This window comes from Diabrotica virgifera, chromosome 1 (genome assembly GCF_917563875.1).
Source record: "Diabrotica virgifera virgifera chromosome 1, PGI_DIABVI_V3a".
In the NCBI taxonomy this organism is placed as follows: Eukaryota; Metazoa; Arthropoda; class Insecta; order Coleoptera; family Chrysomelidae; genus Diabrotica; species Diabrotica virgifera.
Window position 1 is genome coordinate 256,443,162 of NC_065443.1, and position 22,206 is coordinate 256,465,367.

Sequence of the window (22,206 nt, forward strand, 5' to 3'; positions counted from 1 at the left end):
TTGTCCTCGTTTACCTTAAGACCAACTTCCTTAGCTCCGTCCTCGAATAGGGCAAAAACTTCTTTTGTATCTCTGGTGGATTGTGTAGTTGTGTCCACGTCATCCACAAAGGCCAATAGTATTTTTGATCCTTGGGCGGCAAACTCGTTTGTCAGTTGTGGTTGAGCTCTCCTTACTGCTTTACAGTGCGAAGTTAAACAGGAGGGGGGCGAGAGAATCTCCTTGTCTACGCCCGGTGTCAATGAGGAATTCCTCCGACGTGGTGCCGCCAATTCTGATCCGGGCGGAAGCGTTCTACGTGCTCAACTGTGCTAATCGTACCAGCTTTCCAGGTAATCCCATTTCTAACATGGTCTGCCACAATATTTCTCTGCTAACAGAATCGTAATCTTGTTTTTAAAGTTCACGAAGATTTGGTGTATGTCGCGGTTGAATTGCCAGTTTTTTTCCGACACCTGGCGTAGATCGAAGATCTGGTATAGGGTCGACCTTCCCGGTCTGAATCCGCTTTGGTAGTCGCCTATTGTTTCCTCTGCGTATGGAGTTAGTATTATAAACAGTATTTTGGATATAATTTTACGCAACGCAAGAGAGCATATTTATCATTTCGTATTGGGCTCAGATACGACGTTTTTCTTATTTTAATTATGCTCATAAGCTTTCTGCCATATCCAATTAATCTTAACACTTCTTTGTTTGAGACTTTTGGACACGAATGCTATGGTCCCATTTATATCTACAAAAAATTCCTTATTAACCCTTTGAAACGCTCCATGTAGGGAATGAGAAAATCCCCCCACAGCCTTTAATACCGCAGCCTGTAAACCACAGCTTATAGATAAAGAGTGTGACTTAGTAAAAAATAAAGACGTAAGCAAAGCCTTCGATAGAGTGTGGCATGAATGTCTGACAAAAAAAAATTCTGGATACAGCACAGCAGGGCCATGACGAAACTCATCTTCTCGTACCTAAGCGACCGGAGGTTCACAGTGTTGCATTTAAGATAAACTAAACTAACTAATGATATCAAAAAAACGGTAAATCGGGCAACATTGTAAGCATTCAATTTGAAATTTCCATATTGCAGGCTAGGCGTATCCCAGTTTTTGTGCAATTCGGACCATCCATTTAAGAGATAATTAGGGATTCCACACTTTTTTGTCTACTCTGTACAAGAATAAAAAACCGCTAAACGCCGTAAAAATGAGTGGCGCATAAAATATTCCATCTACAAAATATCTGATATGAATGTTACGTGGCGCGAAAATGGATTTTCATTTGATGCAAAACAAAATTCTAGTTTTATTTTAAAAGATTTTTCCATAATATTTGCTAAATTTGAAGTAAACGCGCCACAAAAGAGTAACTTTGATACAGTTTGAATTTTGAAACTCTTTTGTGGCGCGTTTACTTCAAATTTAGCAAATATTATGGAAAAATATTTTAAAATAAAACTAGAATTTTGTTTTGCATCAAATGAAAATCCATTTTCGCGCCACGTAACATTCATATCAGATATTTTGTAGATGGAATATTTTATGCGCCACTCATTTTTACGGCGTTTAGCGATTTTTTATTCTTGTATCAGGAGTTTTTCAAAGTTATTTATAAATTAAATGTATGAAGTTGAATGCAATGTTCCTCTATTACACGTCAAGCTTTATAAATGGTCACCTTTGTTGCATTATCTCCCAAATGATCTAGTGTCCATCGAATGTACACTAGATTTTTTTCTATTCGAAATACAGTACAACCTGCCATATCCGGATCAATGTGGCGACAGACCGATCTGGATATGAAAAAATCCGGATATCAAGACCACTACTTCTTTTACAGTCTCTGAAACGTTTTCTCCTTCATACATTCCAGTAATCAGCGCCGTCAGTAACTTTCGTCGATAGACACGTTTTATAGATTCTATAATACATTATTTTGCCATCTTTTAGTTCTTCTTTTAGTGCGTTGTCCAACAACAGGACTGCCTTTCTCGGTAGATTTCGGTAGATCCGGACGGCGCAGAACCGTCCGGATATGGGGAGGTCCGGATATGACAGGTCCGGATATGGCAGGTTGTACTGTAAATTGAAAAAAAATATATTGAGATGGCCGGTAAATGAAGTCGGATTGCCCGTTGCCAGATCAAATTTAGCGTCGTAACCACTACAACTACATAAACCATTTGGGGAATAATCGTTAATTGGATTATACATTTGTATCTTAATAACTTCTAAACGGCTTAACCGATTTTGATCAGTAAACATGAGTTTGAAACGTATTGACCAGTAGTATCTGATGGATCTAAGGTCAAGTATGATAACTGAAGCCATTACAGGAATTATTGAGCTTCAGAAACCGTTTTTCCTACAAGAAATAGATTTTATCATATTTATGAAGCGTATAACCTAAAAATTCGAATTTTCCCGGATATGAGGTATACACCGTTCGATTCGTCTTGAGTCCGTTCGAAGTTATTGGCGCAATTCGTAGGTTGATATGCTGAGTAATTGTCGAAAAACCCAAAGTTTAGTTTTTCAGTTTTTCGGCTATACTGAGCCGTGTGTATGTCTGATCCTGACGGCTTAAACACCATTTGAAAGCTTAAGTCAACACGATTGATTTGATGTATTTGCGGTTCTCCTACCTCTTCTTGATTCGAATATATATACCCCCAAAAAATATGCCGTTCTGTACCTACCAAGTCCTATTTATAGCTGGCTTATGGGTGGTCAAAAGTCACAAACTACACCGGTTCTAAATCGGCCCTGACCCCCTCTTTAAACACAGAGAAAAAATATCAAATCGGTTTAACTTTCAAACACACATACATACATATCCACAAACATTTTCCCTTTTTTAAATACAAATTGAGTAACATTTCTAAGCTCTATAACTTTTGAATGGCATAACCGATTTTCAAAATTAGACATGCGTTGGAAAGGTAATGATCAGTTCTATTAGAAGCCATAAAGGTTGGACTTAAATTTTTAAACTTTTTGGGAGTTTTGGGGACGAGAACGAAAAACAGACTCTAAATATGAAGGGCCTTAAAATCTACACCCTTGGACCAAAATGGATGGTTGACATATGAATGTGTGAATGGCACCCATTCATATGAATGACATATGAATGGGTGAGTCTTTTTCTGAACTTGAAGATGTGAGTTGGCACAATTTTCAATTCAGTCAGATTTAGAAAATTGAAAATTTCGTGTATATAATAGTGTCACGTGTAGGGGGGCGTATTTCTGCGCCACTGGCGAGAACTGCCGTTATCTGGTAATCTTTTCGATATAAAACTAACAGCTTCGATAACTAATAAATCGAAAACTATTAATTTTATCAAACAAATTTATAATGAACATTTTTTGCTTATAATTAATATTTTTACCAGCATTTGCGGTCAAAATATAAAAAAAAATTCCACCCTCGAGATGAGGTGGCAACCACCCCATGGTAAAAGCGTCTTTCGGCATCATATAAATTTTGATCCTTGGACTATCCACTACTTATTGTCAAATTTTCAAGCAAATCTATCCATTCTGTAAAAATTGCGAAGTGAAAAATTTCAGTTCCTGGACTAATTATTATACTTTTGGATCTCTATAACTTCTGAACGGCTTACCTGATGTTGATCACTAAACATGAATTTGAAACGTATTGACAAGTAGCATCTGATGCGTCCAAGATCGAGTATGATAACTGAACGTATTAGAGGAATTATTGAGCTTGAAAAACCGTTTTTCCCATAAGAAATAGATTTGATCATACTTATAAAGCCTATAACTTAAAAATTCGAATTCTGAATCGGCCCTCACACCCTCTTGAAACACAGAAAAACAAATTCAGATCGGTTTAACTTTTCCACACACATACATACATACATACATACATACATATCCACAAACATTTTCCATTTTTTAAATAAAAATTGAGTCATATTTCTGAGCTCGATAACTTTTGAATGGTATAACCAATTTTCAAAATTAAACATGCGTTGGAAAGGTAATGATCTGTGCTATCAGAAGCCGCAAAGATTGGGCTTAAACTTTTGAAATTTTTGGGAGTTTTGGGGACGAGAACGAAAAACAGGCTTTAAATGGGAAGGGCCGTAAAATCCACACCCTTGGACCAAAATGGAGAAGTAACATATGGATGGACGAGTCTTTTCCTAAACTTTAAGATGGGATTTGGCCCAATTTTTAATTCAGTCAGGTTTAGAAAATCGAAAATTTCGTGTATATATAGTGTCGCATGTAGGGGTGTTGTGCGCCACTGGTGAGAACTGCCGTTCTCTGTGGATATACATACTTACCTTAATATATTGATTTTGTTGATCGTACAGCTCCCTAACAGTCATACGCCTCAAGCTTTTCAAAATGTCAATATCAGGCAAGTTATGTAGTTTGGTAAACTCAGCAAACTCAGTTGCTGGGGAGTTTTTAAGAGTCCATGGATTTAAAGTCGACCCGCTCTGAAGTATGGCTTTATGAAATAAACCTTTGGCTGAAGGAGATAACAGCAAAAATTCAACAGATGCCCCTCCCGCACTTTCTCCAAATATGGTAATGTTATTGGGATCTCCATTGAAATTTCTTATGTTTCGCTGGACCCACTTTAAAGCCAGTACTTGATCTTTTAGACCTGCATTTCCAGGAACGTCCAGTGATTCGTCTTCTATACTAAGAAAACCCAGTAGACCAACTCGGTAAGTGATGCTTACGAGAACTATGTCTTCAGTCATAAGGTATTCTGGACCATACATCGTAGTTTCGTGAGATCCCATTATAAAACCTCCTCCATGAATGTACACCATCACAGGTTTCAGTTTGGATTCTTCATGGGGAAGCTAAAACAGAAAATATCAGATTTGTTAGAATTCAAAAATTTTGCAGTGATTAAATTAGCTAAAAAGTGTTGTTAAAGAGTTCTACAACTGATTCTCCAAGGGAAGTTAAATGATAAAAGTGGACCGGGAAGAAGACGCATTTCCTGGCTTCAAAATTTACGAAAGTGGTACAATACGACTACCACTGAACTGTTCCGGGCTGCGGTAAACAAAGTCAAGATAGCCATGATGATCGCCAACATCCGGAACGGATAGGCACTTTAAGAAGGAGAAAGAGTGCTTAGAAATATTTCTTGCTAACGTTGTCTCTACAGCTGTGGCAAAAATTATTAAACGCGATACTGCAAGTGACAGAGGCTTCGTCTTTTGACTGAGCCTGCTTTAGTCATCGATGTAATATGAAGTACATCTATTTTAAGTTAGTATTTAACAGTATAAGTAGAGATTTTTTATGATTATACAAACGTCATTTAAAAAAATTTGTGTGTGATATGCCTGGTTTGCGAATAATTGTAAAACAATGGAAGCTCAATAGAATAGAATGAAGGACAACTTACAGAACCTACATAATATATACAAGTATGGAACTGATTAAGACAGGGTCACTTATTGACCCCTATTCTCTTCAATTTATTCATGGATGAAATCATCAAAGTGTTAACAAAGGAAGAAGATACAGAACGAGAAACAAAGAATTATAAAATACTCTGTTACGCAGACGAAGCAATATTAGTTGCCTAAGATGAAATAGTCTGCAAACGGACTAGTTCACAGGTTTAACATAAGAGCAAAAGAATCTAATATGACAATCTTAACTCAGAAACTTTAAACAAAAGTAGTCAACAAAGAACCAATCAGATAAAATAGAGGCCTGGACAAAGGAATGAGAGATCAAGTACAAAAGGTAAATGGACTAGCAGGATGCCTTAATAACACTATATACCGAAAATGACATATTAACACTATGTAAATACTTACTTTCTTTGTAAATACATGAAGAGACAAGCAATCTTCTTCTCCAGTATATTCCTTCAGAACAATGTTCTTCTGGAATGGCGTTTTGTCTTCTGTGATAACTTGTTTTACCCCTTCCCATGGATCAACAGGTAATGGCGCCTAATAAAACAATAAAAAAATGTTAAACAATTAGGCTCAAACTTACCTTTTTGATGTGAAACATTTCTTGGGTGCTGTGAAGATGAAAAGAACGACTCGGCAAATATCATACGTAGAATGTAGAGTGTAGAGAAACCCGCCAGTTGTATTAATGTGCCTCTCATAATGTTCTATTTGCATCTTGTTTTGTTAAACAATGGCCTGTCCGCTTTCTAATGATGGTGGTAGCAACGAATATACTTACAGCTCCGAATATACAACGAATATCAGAGTATATATTCGTTGGTGGTAGTGTGTCTTCCATTTTTCTTTGTACTCTTTTGTAATTTTTCCTCTAATGACGGATTCTGGGAATCCAGGTGTACTTCCATTGGTACTCTTATTTATTAATTTAACAGCTTTGCTGGATTTAACTTCTTCTTCTTTTTTTTTATGTATCTGTATACGACTGTGTTTTTTAATGTTCCTCCAGTAAGCTGTCATTGAAACGCATTCGTGTTCTTACCAATGATCGTCTTCCTGTCAAGGAACCGCATTACACCGTCTTTAAAAACACCGCAATAAGAAGTTATTTATGCAATAAGCTTTCTTAGGACATATTTTCCATCCTATGTTAAGTGTATGCACCAAATAAAGATTTTATCAGTAATATTTTTGATCTTTTTACTGTTTATTTAGATTTTATCTCAAAACATTGTTTCTGGCGCTCTAGCCCTTTCTAATTTCCACTATTCAATTCATATATTTAATTTTCCGTATTTATTAAACTACAAATAAATACTTTTATCTACTCTATCTCATATTATGTATAAGTTTTTATTTTGTGAAAACTGTCATTATAGATAGCAGTGCGTGAAGGATTTGAAATGTGCGTGAAGTAACAATGTATTTTAAATGGGATTTACGTTTTCGCACTGTTTTTTGGCACACTCTTATATATTCAAATATCCTTAACTTTCGCGTTGTCATGGTGATGACATGTGAGCAATAAATTACAACAAAAGTTTTGACAGTTTTGTGGTTTGAAAGAAGTTAAAATTTTTAAATGTCAAAGTTCTAAAAATTGTGGAATAAAAATGAATTCCAGTGACAAAGAGTTACAGTTTTTTTATTTATTTATCGTAGATAAAATATTGTATGAAACTGTGCGTGAAGTATACCTAGCACTCGCTACGCTGTCGCTCGTGCTCTAAACATCGCGTGCGTTCGCAAAAAGCATACTTCACGAACTCTTTCATAAATAAATATTATCTACTCTATCTCATATTATGTATAAGTTTTTAGTTTGTGAAAACTGTCATTATAGATAACAGTACGTGAAGAGTGTGTGTGAAGTAACAATGTATTTTAAATGGGATATACTTTTTCTCACTGTTTTTTGGCATACTTTCATATAATCAAATATCCTTAACTTTCGCGTTGTCATGGTGATGACATGTGAGCAATAAATTACAACAAAATTTTGATAGTTTTGTGGTTTAAATTCAAGAAGTTTCAATTTTTAAATGTCAAAGTTCTAAAAATTGTAGAATAGAAATGTATTAAAGTGACGAAGAGTTGCAGTTTTCATTTGTTTATCGTGGATAAAATATTGTATGAAACTGTTCGTGAAGTACTTTTTGCGCATTTACGCGATGTATAGCACTCACACCGCTCATGCTTTAAACATCGCGTGCGTGCGCAAAAAGGATACTTCACGAACTGTTTCATAAATAACTATTTTCCTATAAATTTTTCATTTTAAAACCTAATACGACCTATGAATGAATTTCTCGACTATTACCAGTTTGTAGATGAAGCAAGGTCTCAAGCAGTAGACATAGTTACCTTATCTTTAAATCAAATCGCCCTTTATATTTATAACTGTTGTTACTGCCATTTTAAATACTTATTGAGTTATCTAAAGGACATTGATATTCTAAACAAATCGTAGATAAGTCTAATGTTTGATAGATCGTAGTATTAAGTTACAGATAATATATTTCAGTTTGTAGCAGATACACAATTATCCAATATAATTTAATTTATAATTGTACTATATGCACTTGTTGAATTGTAATTTACTTATTAGATCACCTCACTTTAATACTCCATTGAGTTTAACACTAGAAAGTCGCTGGGGCCAATTTGGCCCCTGTTGCGAGTTGAAGTTATTGTAGTTTTTTTATTTGATGCAATAATAATTTAGTATTTTATGACTTTTAATATTGTGATACAAAGCCTTATTTAACACAAAAAAATATTGTTTACTAAATTTATTAAATGGTGTTTCTAACAAATCTACCATAGGAGTCTGAAGGGGCCAAATTAGCCCTGTTTAATTATTATTGTTTTCTCGGAAATTCGGCGAGTCTTTCTTTTAAATTCCTGTCGGATGGGTAAAATTATATTTATTTATGTTTGTTGTTTGTTTATTGTAAATGGTTACCATTATATGGTACTAATCATCTACACAATAAAGATACAATTGTTGGTGAACATGTTGTTTTGCGGATAATGGAACATCAACTGGAAAAGGACAAACATGTTATGACAGATAACTACTTCACTTCGTTGACATTGGCCAAGTCATTCCAAAAGAAATCAACAAGTCTTGTGGGTACTTTGAATCGCAACAGAAAGAAAGATTTTTTAGCGTAAAGTGTGAAAATATATAATTGTATGTTAGGTACCCTTTACTTATATTCCAGAGCGACGAAAAAATAACACTTACTTAATACCAAGGAAAGAGTGACAAAAATGTCATGTTGTTGAGTTCATACATCAATCAGTGGGTGTTGCTGTCTATGGAAAAAAACTTCCTGAAACAGTAAGTTTTTATAAACAAACCATATAATATGGGGTTGGTGTAGTCAAATGACGCTTTTTTATACATACTACAAAAGTTGCTTCAAGACGATGGCCTATTCACATGTTTTATAACACTCTTGACTTAGGAGCAATAAATGCATGGATTATTTATAAAAAAGTTGCTGAAAGTAGAGTCTTCGTAAGTTTATTCGTCGGCGTGACGTGTGAAGAATTATGGGCTCCATACCTTGCCTCCCGAAATCTGGTACTACACCCAGCAACACCGGTTTTGCCAACAACCAGCACTGTTACTATCCAAAAACGAAAAAAATATCAGTTGACAATAATTATTTGGTAAAGGAAATCATACTTCCAATAAGTGCCAGGACAATGTGTGGCAAATGTCAAAAACTGCAAATTGTATGGCGTTCTAAATGTTTTTGATAGGCATCAAATGTGTTAAACAATGAAACTAAAACATAAAATCAGATTCTGTCGTCTAGAGTTGATATGATTTGTTTAAACTGAGTTTTTGCCGATTTAAAAACTTGGGGCCAAAATGATCCCTTCGGGCTTTGTAGGTAGATATGCTAAGCCAGACTTTCTAGTGTTAATTCTTATTTTCGGTATGTTCTCGGACCATGGTATTTTGACAAAAATAAATCGATTTTTAATCACAGCACCTAGAAACTTATAAGTTTTTGCATTATGTTCGACGACAGGAAAAAAGTGTACAATAGAAAAATGGGTGGAAATGCATAATTGCATTTTAAGGTGCATAAAATGCCTCTAAAAATGTATAAACATGCCAAAATCCGTTTATTAATGCCAGATTTTGTTACTTGAAGGTTTTTGGGATCGCTGAAAATGAATACGCCATCAGAATTGACCCCTGGACCCAGGGCCGTGCCGTGCTATGATGCGGTGAGGCAGTCGCATCAGGCGGCATCACAAGGGGGCGGCATAATCAGTAAAATCAAAATACAAATTGAGCCATTCAATAATTAAAAATACATATTGGACCAAGTGACAGCCGAAAATATTCAACCGCTTCTGACCTTATTTTGACAAATTTGTAAAATTTTTATTTAAAACTGCTAAGAGGACAATGATAGCGGGGTCAATATGAGAGGAATAAGAAAGGGTGTGCAAAACAGGATACTTGAAAAATATCCGAGAGCGTTTTACGTGCCTTGCGCATGCCGCTCTTTAAACTTAGTCATAAATGACTGCCTGCTTCTACAGAAACAACATTTTATATTATACAAGAACTGTACACTTTTTTCTGGCTCTACAAAGCGTTGGGAGATTCTAAAAAAACATGTTTAACAACTAACTCTAATAAAACCGTTGAGTGCTATTGAAAACTTTTTGATTTCAATTTTGTGAAAAATTATATGATGCCTTATTCGAAACAATAGAAGACGTAAACAAAGATTCAGAAACTAAAGTCAATGAGAATTAGTAAAAAGTATTAAAAATTATAATGCATTTGCCGTGTAGGTAGTTCTTTGGCATGATATTTTATTTAGTCTCAAAGATGTTGCACCATGTAGCAACATGTTGCAACTATACATTTTTCAGATTGTGTAAAAATATTGTCAGAAACTATAGAAAAAATGAAAAGTTACAGACATTCTGGCTATGACCAAATGAAAATTACTGCTACTGAAATTGCAGAAAATCTTGATACCTGTAAGTTCCGAATTTCCAGCTGAAAATTAAATTTGAGTTAGGAGAAAAAAGCGTCAATTTGATTACGAAAAATCTGTGGATCAGTGTTCAACAGAAGAAGATAAACTTAAAATAAATTTTTTCATCTATATTTTATATATTGCCATTAATTCTTTGATTGATCGATTTTCGCTTCTAGAAACTCATAATAAAATTTTTAAATTTTTATATATTTTCAAATTGAGGGAAATATATGATAAAATACTAGAAAAATATTGTATAAATTTTCATTCAATATTTTCAATAGAAAAATATATAATCGGATATAGAGGCAGATTATCTTTTAGCCCGGCCGCACATCAAAGAAACATGAAACGTAAATTACGTTTCATGGAAATAAACCACTGCTAAACAAATATATATCCGGCCATTTATGAGACTCTCCGAAAATAAAAATGTGTCATGAGCATGAATCACACTCGTTTCATTAGTAGGCGGACTTTGAGATTTTTTTAGCAGTGTTTTCTTTTCATGAAACATGTTTTTCGTTTCATGTTTCATGTTTTTCGTTTCATGTTTCTTTGGTGTGCGGCTTGGCTTAGAAGAATTTCATGGTATGTCCCAAATGATACCATACTCCATGAAACCTTTAGATGTTTCGAGCTATTTGTGCCAAAACAACCTAATTTTTTATACCTAAATGTAGTTATATCACTAAGAATTTTATTATTACTCTCTGTCTCGGTAGTTAGTGTGGAAAGGAGTTTTTCAAAATTAAAAATGATTAAACATTATTTACGAAGCTGCATAAGACAAACAAAACTAAAAATAAGCACTCATTTCTATTTCAATAGAGTCCTCTCTAGCTGCTACTTTAGACTACACCAATCTGATTGACGAATTTGCCAAAATTAAAGTCAGAAGGGTAAAATTCTAATTTTTGTAAATGTTAATTAAAGTTAACACATATTTCATTTAATTTAAAGTACCTTTGTTTTGTTTTTAACATAAAAGTTTACGTTCATTTTGTGTAGTTTCATTTAATAAAAATAAAATTTAAATTTCAATAATATTTAGGGGGCGGCATTTCGAAGACTTGCATCACATTGAAAAGATCTACCGCACGGCTCTGCCTGGACCACCTGGTGCCCAGGATAACCACTGCTAAGGTACATCATTTGGAGGTTCGAGTTTTATTGGTACTAAATTGATGCAAACATATTACTTGTAGGTTTTTAGAGTCGCTGAACACGAATACATCATAACCGACACCCAGAGCACTTGGTCGTGTCACTACTAAGGTATGTCATCTTCTGAAATGTCGAGGGTTTTCAGCATTATATTGATGCACATAGATTACTCGGGGCGTTTTTGAGGTTGCTGAAAACATTATGCCATCAGAGCCGACACCCGAAGCACCCGATGCAGGCGTGCATGTGAATAAAACGCGCTAGAAGTCACAGCAGTGTGAAAAAGTTTATTCATATCATATTTAGTCATATATATTTAGTCATATTTGTAAGTCCCCAGTTGTTTAACACCTGACGGAAATGGATGGATACTAAATATGGGTAAATTGGATTTTATTTGGTTTGAGAGAGATTGTTTGCAGCAATCAGTTTATGGTGCTATAGTTCATCAGCGAACCAAAGAGAATTTCAGAGATATTGCTGAAGATAAGCTTACATGTTCTTTTTATAACTGAAATATATTTTTTAGTTAATTCAATCTTCTGCTTCTTTGTGTGCCTCATCCGTTCAGGACAATGGCGATCATCACGGCCCATCTGAAGAGTTCTATTGTTGTTTTTACACTCCAGTACTTTAAATTTTTCAACCAGGATATGCATCATCTTCCCGGTTCTCTTCTTTCTTGCACTTTTCCTTATGGAACCAATCTCATCACGTTTTCTATTTCTTAGTATGTGACCAAAGTAGCTCATTTTTCTTTCCTTCATAGTGTTGAGTATTTCTTTTGCCTTTTTCATCTTTCTTAATGTCTCCGTGTTGTGTCCATGATATTTTTTACATTCTTCGATAACACCACATCTCAAAAATAGCAAGTTTTCTTCAGATGCGCCCGTGATTGTCCAGGCTTTGACTTCGTATAAAAGGACAGAGAATACGTAGCAACTCAATTAATTAATTACTTATTAATTTTTAAATAATTCTAAACACATATTACAACTATTTTCAGATCATATAGAAGAGGAATCTGAGTCTCGAGGGGAGTCTGACGAAGAAGAAAAAAATTAATATTTTAGCTCACATGAAGAGTTTGAAAAAGAAGTACAAGATTAGGACACAGAATTAATTTAGCTTATATTTTTTTACCTTTCTACCTATATATTTATAATAATATCTTTTTCTATCATATTTGCAAAATCTATCGTATAGTAGGTATTAGTTTCCTTTCATTAATAAAAAGTGATTAAAAAATCTAAAATATATAATAATTACTCCAACATTTTGAGGCACAACAACATGGGTATCGACAGGTCACGTGATTTGTCTCGAGCGAACGGACTCACTGTGATAGAGGACGCAAAAACTATCGGTATGCTTCTTTTCATGAGCATTTTTCAGTGCGTCACAAATGATAGAAAAAAAGGTAAGTCCGTGATAATTTACATTTTAGTGACATGACATTTTAGTTAAATCTGACAGTTGTCAAATTTTATTTGCAATTTGGCATAAAAACAAATCAATTGTCTTTATTGCATTTATAAAATGGTATTTTCTTTTATTTGTATAGTATTTTAAATTGTTCAGATTATATTCGTAGATGTATTATATAATTCGCTAATTATTTTATTTTCGATTATGGCGCCATCTATTGACAACTAGAATAAATGTTATAAATGTCACCGACGAAATATCACATACAATTTAATGCGTTAGAAAGAAATCGAAAAACTGTGACGCACTGGAAGATCCTCATGAGAAAAAGCATATACGCTCTTTCTCATACTGCTGCTTACCTATAGTGCGTTTCATTCTCATGCACGCGTAATTTGTTTGATCACCTGGCAGTTAGAAAATTTCACCAAAAAAAACCTGTCTTTTTTAGGATATTTATTTTAATTATTAAAATATACTCTGTCAAAATAACAATTGCACCCCCCTGTCCGGAAATAAAGTAAATAGTTCTGCATGTATAGTTAACTACTTTATACTGGTTAACCCTTAAACGCCCAAGGGTGGGTAAAAAATGTCCACCTAATGCGTATTCCCTTGTAACATATTTATTACGTGTTTAAAATTTTTTTAAAAATTATTGTTAAAAAGACAACGCTTTATCGAATATTAATTTGGTTCTACCGATATTTTTGAAAATAAAAGTAGCATCTTGAGTTTAATATGGGTGGGCATAAAAAGTACACCCTTGGTAGAACTTGTTACTAAAGGTTTCTATATAATTTCTCGTTGGTAGGAAGATAACCCATATAATTATCGACGTATAATTACATAATCTACATAATTATCCGCCAATGAGGAGGTTGAAAGGAAAAATGTGGAGAAAATCTGAATTACTGGCTTTTACTGGTATGTTAATTTTGATGTACCTTGTAATTTTGTTGTAAGGCTTGTAAATTGTTTATATTAATATTTTAGAAGATGCTGTGTTTATTAAGCATAAGTTTCTTAAATTTAATCCATTTCCAACAACTCTCAATAAATATATTAGCTATTTTCGAGGTGGACATTTTTTACCCGCCCTTGGGCGTACATGGAACCTAAAAAAGGTTGGGCGTTTAAGGGTTAATAGTATGTATTGCAAACTTATTTTTTGTACTTATACCGGGTGGAAGAAAAGAAATGTTTGTCTAATGTTAAATTTGAGACACACTGTAGGAAGGACAAGGTACAAGTGTGAGTATACATCGAAATCGTATTGTAGTCTTATGATTTGTGAATATTCTGTTTTTTGAATGTCCCTGATATCTTAAAATAGATATCCCTGATATCTTAGAAACAAAAAAATATACGGTTTTATTCTTTAGCATGTGTTTTAACTGAAACAAAAGTTTGAAACACTCTGTAGGGAGGAAATGATACAAAGGTTTTATTTTTTTAGTTTCTCTGGTATCTATAATAAATAACAAAAAAACTAGACCTTTATACTGTTTAATATGTGTTTTAACTGACGGTATGCGATACGTGAGCCATGTCGTATCATAGGCTAAGATGAAATTATTTGTTATATGCATATACAGTGGAACCCCGATAAGTCGGCCTCCGATAACCCGGAAGTCCGGATAACCCGGACCGATTTTCATCAGACAAAATAAACATTTTCTCAGTTTGACTCAGTTTTTTTACCAAGAAATGAACAATACTGTATACAACTGTACGTAATTTAGATGTATTGTCCATATTATGTATTTCATGTTTTCGCATTTATAATGGAGTTTACCTGTACGTATCCAGTATTTTATTAATTTTTACCATATTCTCCGACTAACTCGGGTTTTCCATAACCCGGATCGGTCGTGGTCCCGATTAATCCGACTTATCGAGGTTCCACTGTACTTAGTGAGAAAGGAACAAAGTGTTCAAATAAAGAAAATATGTGCAATGTATCTCTCACTATCTAAAGAGTGTCTACATAGACACCAAACCCGTACTTACTTTTAAGGAAACTCCACCCGAAACTATGACAGAGTTTCCATTAAACACTCTCGTCTCTCTTATTGCGCTGTGCATATCGCCCAATTGGTCGATAAATAACTCTTAAGGTGTCTACCAGAATTGTTAACGTTATATGCCTTTCTGTTTAAAGTTTTGTTAACTGTTTTTTTAATGTTAATTTAGTTTTGTTTCGGTTAAAACACGGCAGGTTAAAGAATAAAACCGTCTATTTTATTTGTTTCTAATTCTAACGATATTAGGGACATTTAAAAAATAAAATGTTCGCAAAATGTAAGACTACAATATTATTTCGATGTATATCCATACTTATACCTTGTCTTCCCTACAGGGGATCTCTTATCTTTTCTTATCTTTGACCCGGTATAAATTCACAAAAGAAGTTTTAGTAAACCTTTGCCCAACTGTGTAAATACCTACCAAAATAAAATCTACAATATTAAAAAAAAATGACGAAATCGGTTATACCGTTCACGAAAAAATTAACTATGAAAATGAGCATAATTTTCGGTGATGCATAACTTTTGAAACTATGAGTATTTAACTTACCTTAAACCGTAGGTCGCCTACTGGAGCTTTTCCGTATGGGATACATAAAAACGAATGAAACTTATCCCCATTGAGATCTGTCCTAGTGCCTCCAGAAATTTTTCCTTCCGCTAGTTGCACCACATGAGCCATGGTTCTGTAAGAATTAGATACTTCAATACAATTACTATTATATTTTGTTATGTAACCGCAGTCAAGGTTAAATAAATTGACAAAAACGTTTCTATTACTGTATTTAAAATTGATATGGCTGTTATTTGATTATTTTGTTTTGTTTTTATTTTACAAACACAGTCGCATCAACCTCTGCGGTTATTAGTCCATTTACTCACGGTAAAATATTGCAAAATCTCTGAATTTTAAGTAACTACTTGGATTGACATGAAATTTTGCATACACTTACTTAACATGTCAAATAAAAAAGTATATTGTACCGATGTGTGCTTTTGCCCTCGTGGTGAGGTTCACCCCTTCTCGGTGGTGAAAAAACATACGTTCAAAATGTGCTCGGAAATAGATACAATGCCTAATTCTAAGCAACTTTTCTACAGAGTTTTTTCATTAAGTCAATAGGTTTTGAGTTATTTGCGAGCGAATATGTTCACTATTAAACAAAAAAAAACACATTTTTAGATGGTTTTTATTGAAAAAAAATATTCTTAGCGAAGATATAGCTTATAAAAAAGTGAAAAAAATGGTGTAGGCCTAGTAGAAGCAGAGCTGCAGCTAATTAAAAATAGCTTATTATTCGTCAAATCTAAAATCAGATGAAGCAATTTTCGGGGAAAACTCAACAACTTTTTAAACGTGTTTAAAACATTTTTTACTTTCTTTTAAGGTTAGGTACACCATCAAAAATAAGCAAGTTAGGCTCAAAATAAAGATGGCCTCTTTTTTTGTTGAAAAAATCTTGAAAATCACCCCCTAATTAGCATCCCAGATGAAATCAATGGTTAGCGCTTTACAAGCTACTTTACTAAGTATAGTTTATAATAATATCTATGAGTTTCACCGATTCAAAGTGCTTATTCTTGAAGAGGCTGTAGTTAAAAGGGCTTGAACGAGTCATTTATCACGAGTGAATGCAAATTTTGAACAGCCATATCTTAACAAATTTTTGTCTTACAGAAAAAAAAAAGAAACAAAATATTCAGAAAAGCAAAGCGTACGTTTTTTTACTCCTTGAGATTTTTAGTATTACTAAAAATTTTTAAGGTATTTTGAAGAATAGGGAATTTTTTTCAAAATTAAAAAAAATACTTTAAAACCAATTTATTGTAATGAGCACTTTGAACCGATGAAACTTACAGACCATATAAAAAATACATAAGTAAAATAATTTGTGAAGCGGTAACGATTAATTATTTCATTTGGGATGCTAATCTTTACGATTATTTTTTACCAAAAGAAAAACTTTATTTTGAGCGTAACTTATTTACTTTTGATGCTAAAAACTTTTTTTGAAAACACAAATAAACTTTTTAAACAGTTTAAAAAGTCTGTGATGAGTTTTCCCAGAAATGCGCTTCATTTTTTGGCGATTTCACGTTGAAATATTCGATTTGGAATTTTTCATTAGGTACAACGCTGCTTCTACTAGGTCTACAATTAGTTTATCGAATTCCGGACTTCTTTTAAACGCATGTTTTTTCACCCCCGAGAAAACGTTAAAATAGCCCTCAGGACAAATGTACACATTAGCACAATATCATATTTTTTTTGACATGTTAGATATCTATATGCCAAATTTAATGTCAATTCAAGCGGTTCGTTAAAATTTACAGCAAAAACCCTGTGTAAATGGTCTATATTAGCGGCATGTTTACGTATACGTGAGATAATTTACTTAAAAATGATAAATTTTGTTTATAGTCTAAGATATGATAATAAGGTCGACGTGCACCGATCTGTTTTAGATAAAAATTATTTGATATGTAATTTAGCATGATAAAAATTACAAAAAACAAGGGGTGTCCGATTGGTCCAGTAAATGAACGAGAAATGCGGCAAAACCGTGTAATTTTAAGGGTCGACTCTGAATTGCATAAAAATTTGACTTTAGGTTCTACTTACCCTCACTTCAAAGTTGAACTTGTGCTGTTGGTTGCTTTTACTTAGGGGGTGAGTGCCACCCGTTCTCGGGGGTGAAAAAACGGGTGCGTTTAAAATAAGTCCGGAAATTGATAAATTGACTAATTCTAAACAACTTTTATTCTATATATTTTTTTATTTAAGTCAATACTTTTCGAGGTATTATTTTTCAACAAAATAAAACACGTTTTCAAGCGGTTTTTCGTCAATAACTCAAAAACTAAGTATTTTATCGAAAAAAAAAAAATTCCCATAAAAAATGTAGCATATAAACCAACGAAAAAGTTGTGTATTCCTAAAGTCCATAGACACAGCACAGGCAGAGTTGTAGCTCATGAAAAATAAGTTTTTATTCGTCAAACTCAAAAACTAAAAAACTTTTATTTTTCATAAAAGTTTATAACAATAAAACTAAGCGAGTATCGCTCAAAATAAAGTTGGCCCCCTTTTTTGTTAAACAAAAATTTTGAAAATATCTCCCTGTTTAACCCACCAAATATAATTATTCGTTATCAGTTAACAAAAACTTTATTTACCTATGTATTTTTTATATGATATGTAAGTTTTACTGGTTTAAAGTACTTATTTTTGAAAGGGTTATAGTTTAAAGTGCTTGAACGAGTCACTAATCACGAGTGTATGCTAATTTTGAACAGCCATACCTTAACCAATTTTTGTCTTACAGAAAAAGAAAATGAAACGATCATATTTATAGAAGCAAGACCTATATTTTTATTTTTTTATATTTTTCGTATCACTAGTACTTTTTAAATTATTTTGAAAAAAGAATTTTTTACTATAAAACCAAATTTCTTCAAAAATAAGCCCTTCTAACCAGTCAAAGTTACAAATCGTATAAACAATATACATATATACATAAAGTAAAAGGTAAAGCGGTAATGATTAATTTTATTTAGGGTGCTAAACTGGGGGATATTTTCACGATTTTTTTAACCAACAAAATGGGCCATTTTTATTTTGAGCGTAACTAGTTTAGTTTGGCTGCTAGAAATTTGATAAAAATAGTAATAAATCTGTTTTTACACTTTTAAATATTTTCATTAGTTTATTTCGAAAATTACTAAATTTTTGGGTTATTTCACGTTTAAACATTCGATTTGTAATTTGACGAATGCAAACGTATATTTGATGAGCTACAACTTTGCTATTGCTGGGTTTATAGACTTAATTAGTACACCATTTTTTCGTTTTTTATAGGCTACATTTTTGATAGGAATATTTTTTTCGATAAAATATTTACTTTTTTGAGTTATTTGCGAAAAACTGCCTGAAAATGTTTTATTTTGTCGAAAAATTAAAATTTTCAATTATATACGGCCATATATACGGAAACTAGGAAGTACCTAAATTTAAGTTCAAAGTTTATTATATCAGTTCTTGATACCTAAGTGTTTTGGACTTATTTCGTTTTATGTAAAATGTTGTTTTTTAGGTGTTAATGTCCGTCTTCCCATAATAGTCTGGGCAAATTATCGGAGAAAAGGCCATTTTTGGGAAAAGTTATTTACCAGCAATTTTGTTGCTGGAACCGAATCTTATGATTGTATATACTAATTATAGGTATACAAAGTCCGCAGATATTGTGCTGCTTTTTTTATAAACAAAATGGCGCCCGAAAATCGTGTTTTTTCATTTTTTGCTCTATGACTCCAAACATTTTAAGTTTACACCAAAAGCACCCAAATAAAAATTCAACGTAATTAAATTCTATATAGATACGTGTTTTTCCCGATTTAATTTGACGAAAATTTTCCTCGGAAAATGCGTATTTTTCCAACAAAATCTTTAATTTTCAACTAAAATATTAGATAAGTAATTGTTTATCATTAATTAAATAACTTGGTAATATAAAATTGGTGAATTTTTATTTGGGTGTTTTTGGTGTGTAAAGTTAAAATCTTTAAAGTTATAGAGCAAAAACTGAAAAAACACGATTTTCGGTCCCCATTTTGTTTTTAAAAAAAGTAGCACACTATTTGCGGACTTTGCATACCTATATTATTAATACATACAATCATAAGATTCGATTCCAGCAATAAAATTGCTTGCAAATAACTTTTCCTTGTATTTTGCTAATTAGCCCAAAGTATAAGGAACCTGCCTCATTAACGATTAAAAGATATATTTTAGAATAAAACATGGCAAAAATTCTTATCGCTGATAGACGAAGGTCTTTTGAGTCTTGATTTATATAAAAAACTATAGAACGAAAGGTGCTTAGAATTAGTCAATTATCCATTTCCAGACTTACTTTCAACGCGCGTTTTTCACCCCCTACAGGGGGTGAATGTAAAAGTAACCCCCCAAGTAAAAGCAACCAACGGCACAAATTCAACTTTGAAGTGGAGGGTAAGCAAATTTTCATGCAATTCGGAGTTGACCCTGAAAATTATACTCCAAAATCGTGCAAGCCGTTTCCGAGATAATTGAGGGTTTCCATACATAAAACTCACTCTGTATGTATTTAATTATGTAATTTAAATGTCTTTTGACCCATTGTGTGGCTAGGTCCATCTACTGATGCATAAATGCTCTCACTGATGATATTCCAATTTAAAAAAATAATAATAAAAAATATGTACCGTTTTACATTGGAAGTGTTTACTTCAATCGTAAGCTTTAATTACTATGGTGTACAGCCGATTTTAGGGATTTCCCATTTAAATTTTAATTCTTTAATTAATTGGATTGCATTCGAGTTTCTAAAGGCATTGTCGATTTTATGTTTTTGGGTTTCCATTGAACATACTTTCTCACTAGCTATATCTCAAAAGATGGTGTTATTGCCTCAGATATAGTTCGTTAGAAGAACGATGTAGATGTTAATGTAGAATTCCTCGTTGGACATACAAATTTCTCGTGGTATTTGATATTATCTATTTTCATTAAGTGGCTACACCAGCGCGTCATCAATATTTCATTTTCGAAAGTTCTGCGAACTTTCAACATTGTGCCAACAGTGCTTCGGCAGTACGACAGTGACAATGACAGTGACACTATACTATCAAAACCAAGGCACATTATTGTGATAACAATAAACAATAATTATTATACTCATAGGCGCGGTAAATGTTGCCAAGTCAGTCAAGTGCGTTTTCTTGTTATAGACAATCGATTTTTAGTAATTATTCCAATGTGACACAAAATCTAGGCATGGGATCAAAAAGTTTATTTAAAGAAAAGGTATTTTCTTGTTCTTCTTAATGGCGGTACAGGCTCGTTTTTGTAATATTTTATTTAATTATAGAGTAATTTCCACATATTGACATATTTTTAAATTGGGCTCTATGCCGCCATTCTTGATGAAAAAAGAATATGTTTTGGACCGACGAAAGAATTTTTAATCACCATTTGTTTATCCTTAACCGTGTAAGCGCGTTTGTTGCTCTCAAGCAACGTTGACCTTAAACTGCTAAATTTCCATATAAGTCGAATTTTACCACAGTAGGACGGTGTGGTATGCAAGCGACAAACGTTCGTCTGTGATTTGAGCAAGTGCGCCACCTGTATTAAAATAGTTTAACTTAGGAAACATAATTTCGAGTGTGAGATTTCAACAGCAGTGTCGTAGTGCCGACGTTGATAGTTAAATATAAACAAATCGGTATCTAAAAACATGTATTTTGCTGTAATATTTTCAGACTACATTTAGGAAAGGTTTATTTATGATCAACAAGATAAAGTTACTTTCTATATTGAGAAGTTTTAGCAAAAACTTCAACCAAAAAGTATGTTGCTTAGAATCAACGTTGAGGCTAAGTGGTAATGGTAAAAACATTAATTTTCTTTTCATAAATATGGATATTTCTCTTCTTACGTGTTATTAAAAAATAACGAGCTACGTAGTTCTTGTTAGGGCAGATGTATTAGATACAGAAAGTATATCCGATGATGGGGACATCGAAAGTAAGCATTTTGATAAGTGTTTAGTTGCAGATTGGGGAGTTGAATATTAAGAAATGCAAATAGGTAGAACTAAATATATGCAGTTGTTAATAGAAGAATCTGATATTGAGCAGGAAGAAATAGCTTTGGAAGAGCCACAACCCAAGAAAATGAAAATACCTTATGAATATTATACGAATATTTTAAAAAAAGTTTAAAATGGACATAGCTGAATCTTTTTACCAAACAGGTAAAATAATAAAGAAGGCGGCCTTCACTGAACAAGATGATCGAAAAAATTCTAACTTCTACGGATAGTAGACCATATATGACATCACGTAGAAAAGACAACGAAAGGACATTGATTTATCTATAGACTAAAAGGAAGATGCCGCTTTTGCAAGAATGGCTACGCGAGTTTACAAGAGTTTACAAAGTTACAAGAACTTTGTAAGTATTAAAGTTCAAGTTTGCTCATTTCTGTAGTTTTTCTTACATCTTGTAAACCCTAAAAAATTACTTTTGTTAGTGGTGATCCCTCGTTTGCACAATACAAAAATTTTAACCCCAAACTCTTAGTGTTGCT

At 33.1% G+C, this 22,206-nt stretch overlaps 1 protein-coding gene across 3 annotated transcripts in view; it reads right to left on the reverse strand.

The window, feature by feature from the left end:
- LOC114330901 (juvenile hormone esterase) overlaps positions 1-22,206 on the reverse strand; it is a 143,831-nt gene that overhangs the window by 25,735 nt on the left and 95,890 nt on the right. For 2 of the 3 annotated variants that reach the window (XM_050649026.1, XM_050649028.1), the window contains exons 2-4: positions 15,624-15,759; positions 5,824-5,961; positions 4,312-4,845 (exon numbers count right to left, since the gene is read on the reverse strand). In XM_050649026.1, the coding sequence (XP_050504983.1) occupies positions 4,312-4,845; positions 5,824-5,961; positions 15,624-15,759 (808 nt within the window). Of the gene's footprint in view, positions 1-4,311; positions 4,846-5,823; positions 5,962-15,623; positions 15,762-22,206 lie in introns of all 3 variants that reach the window. The other variant, XM_050649035.1, reaches the window with a different exon arrangement.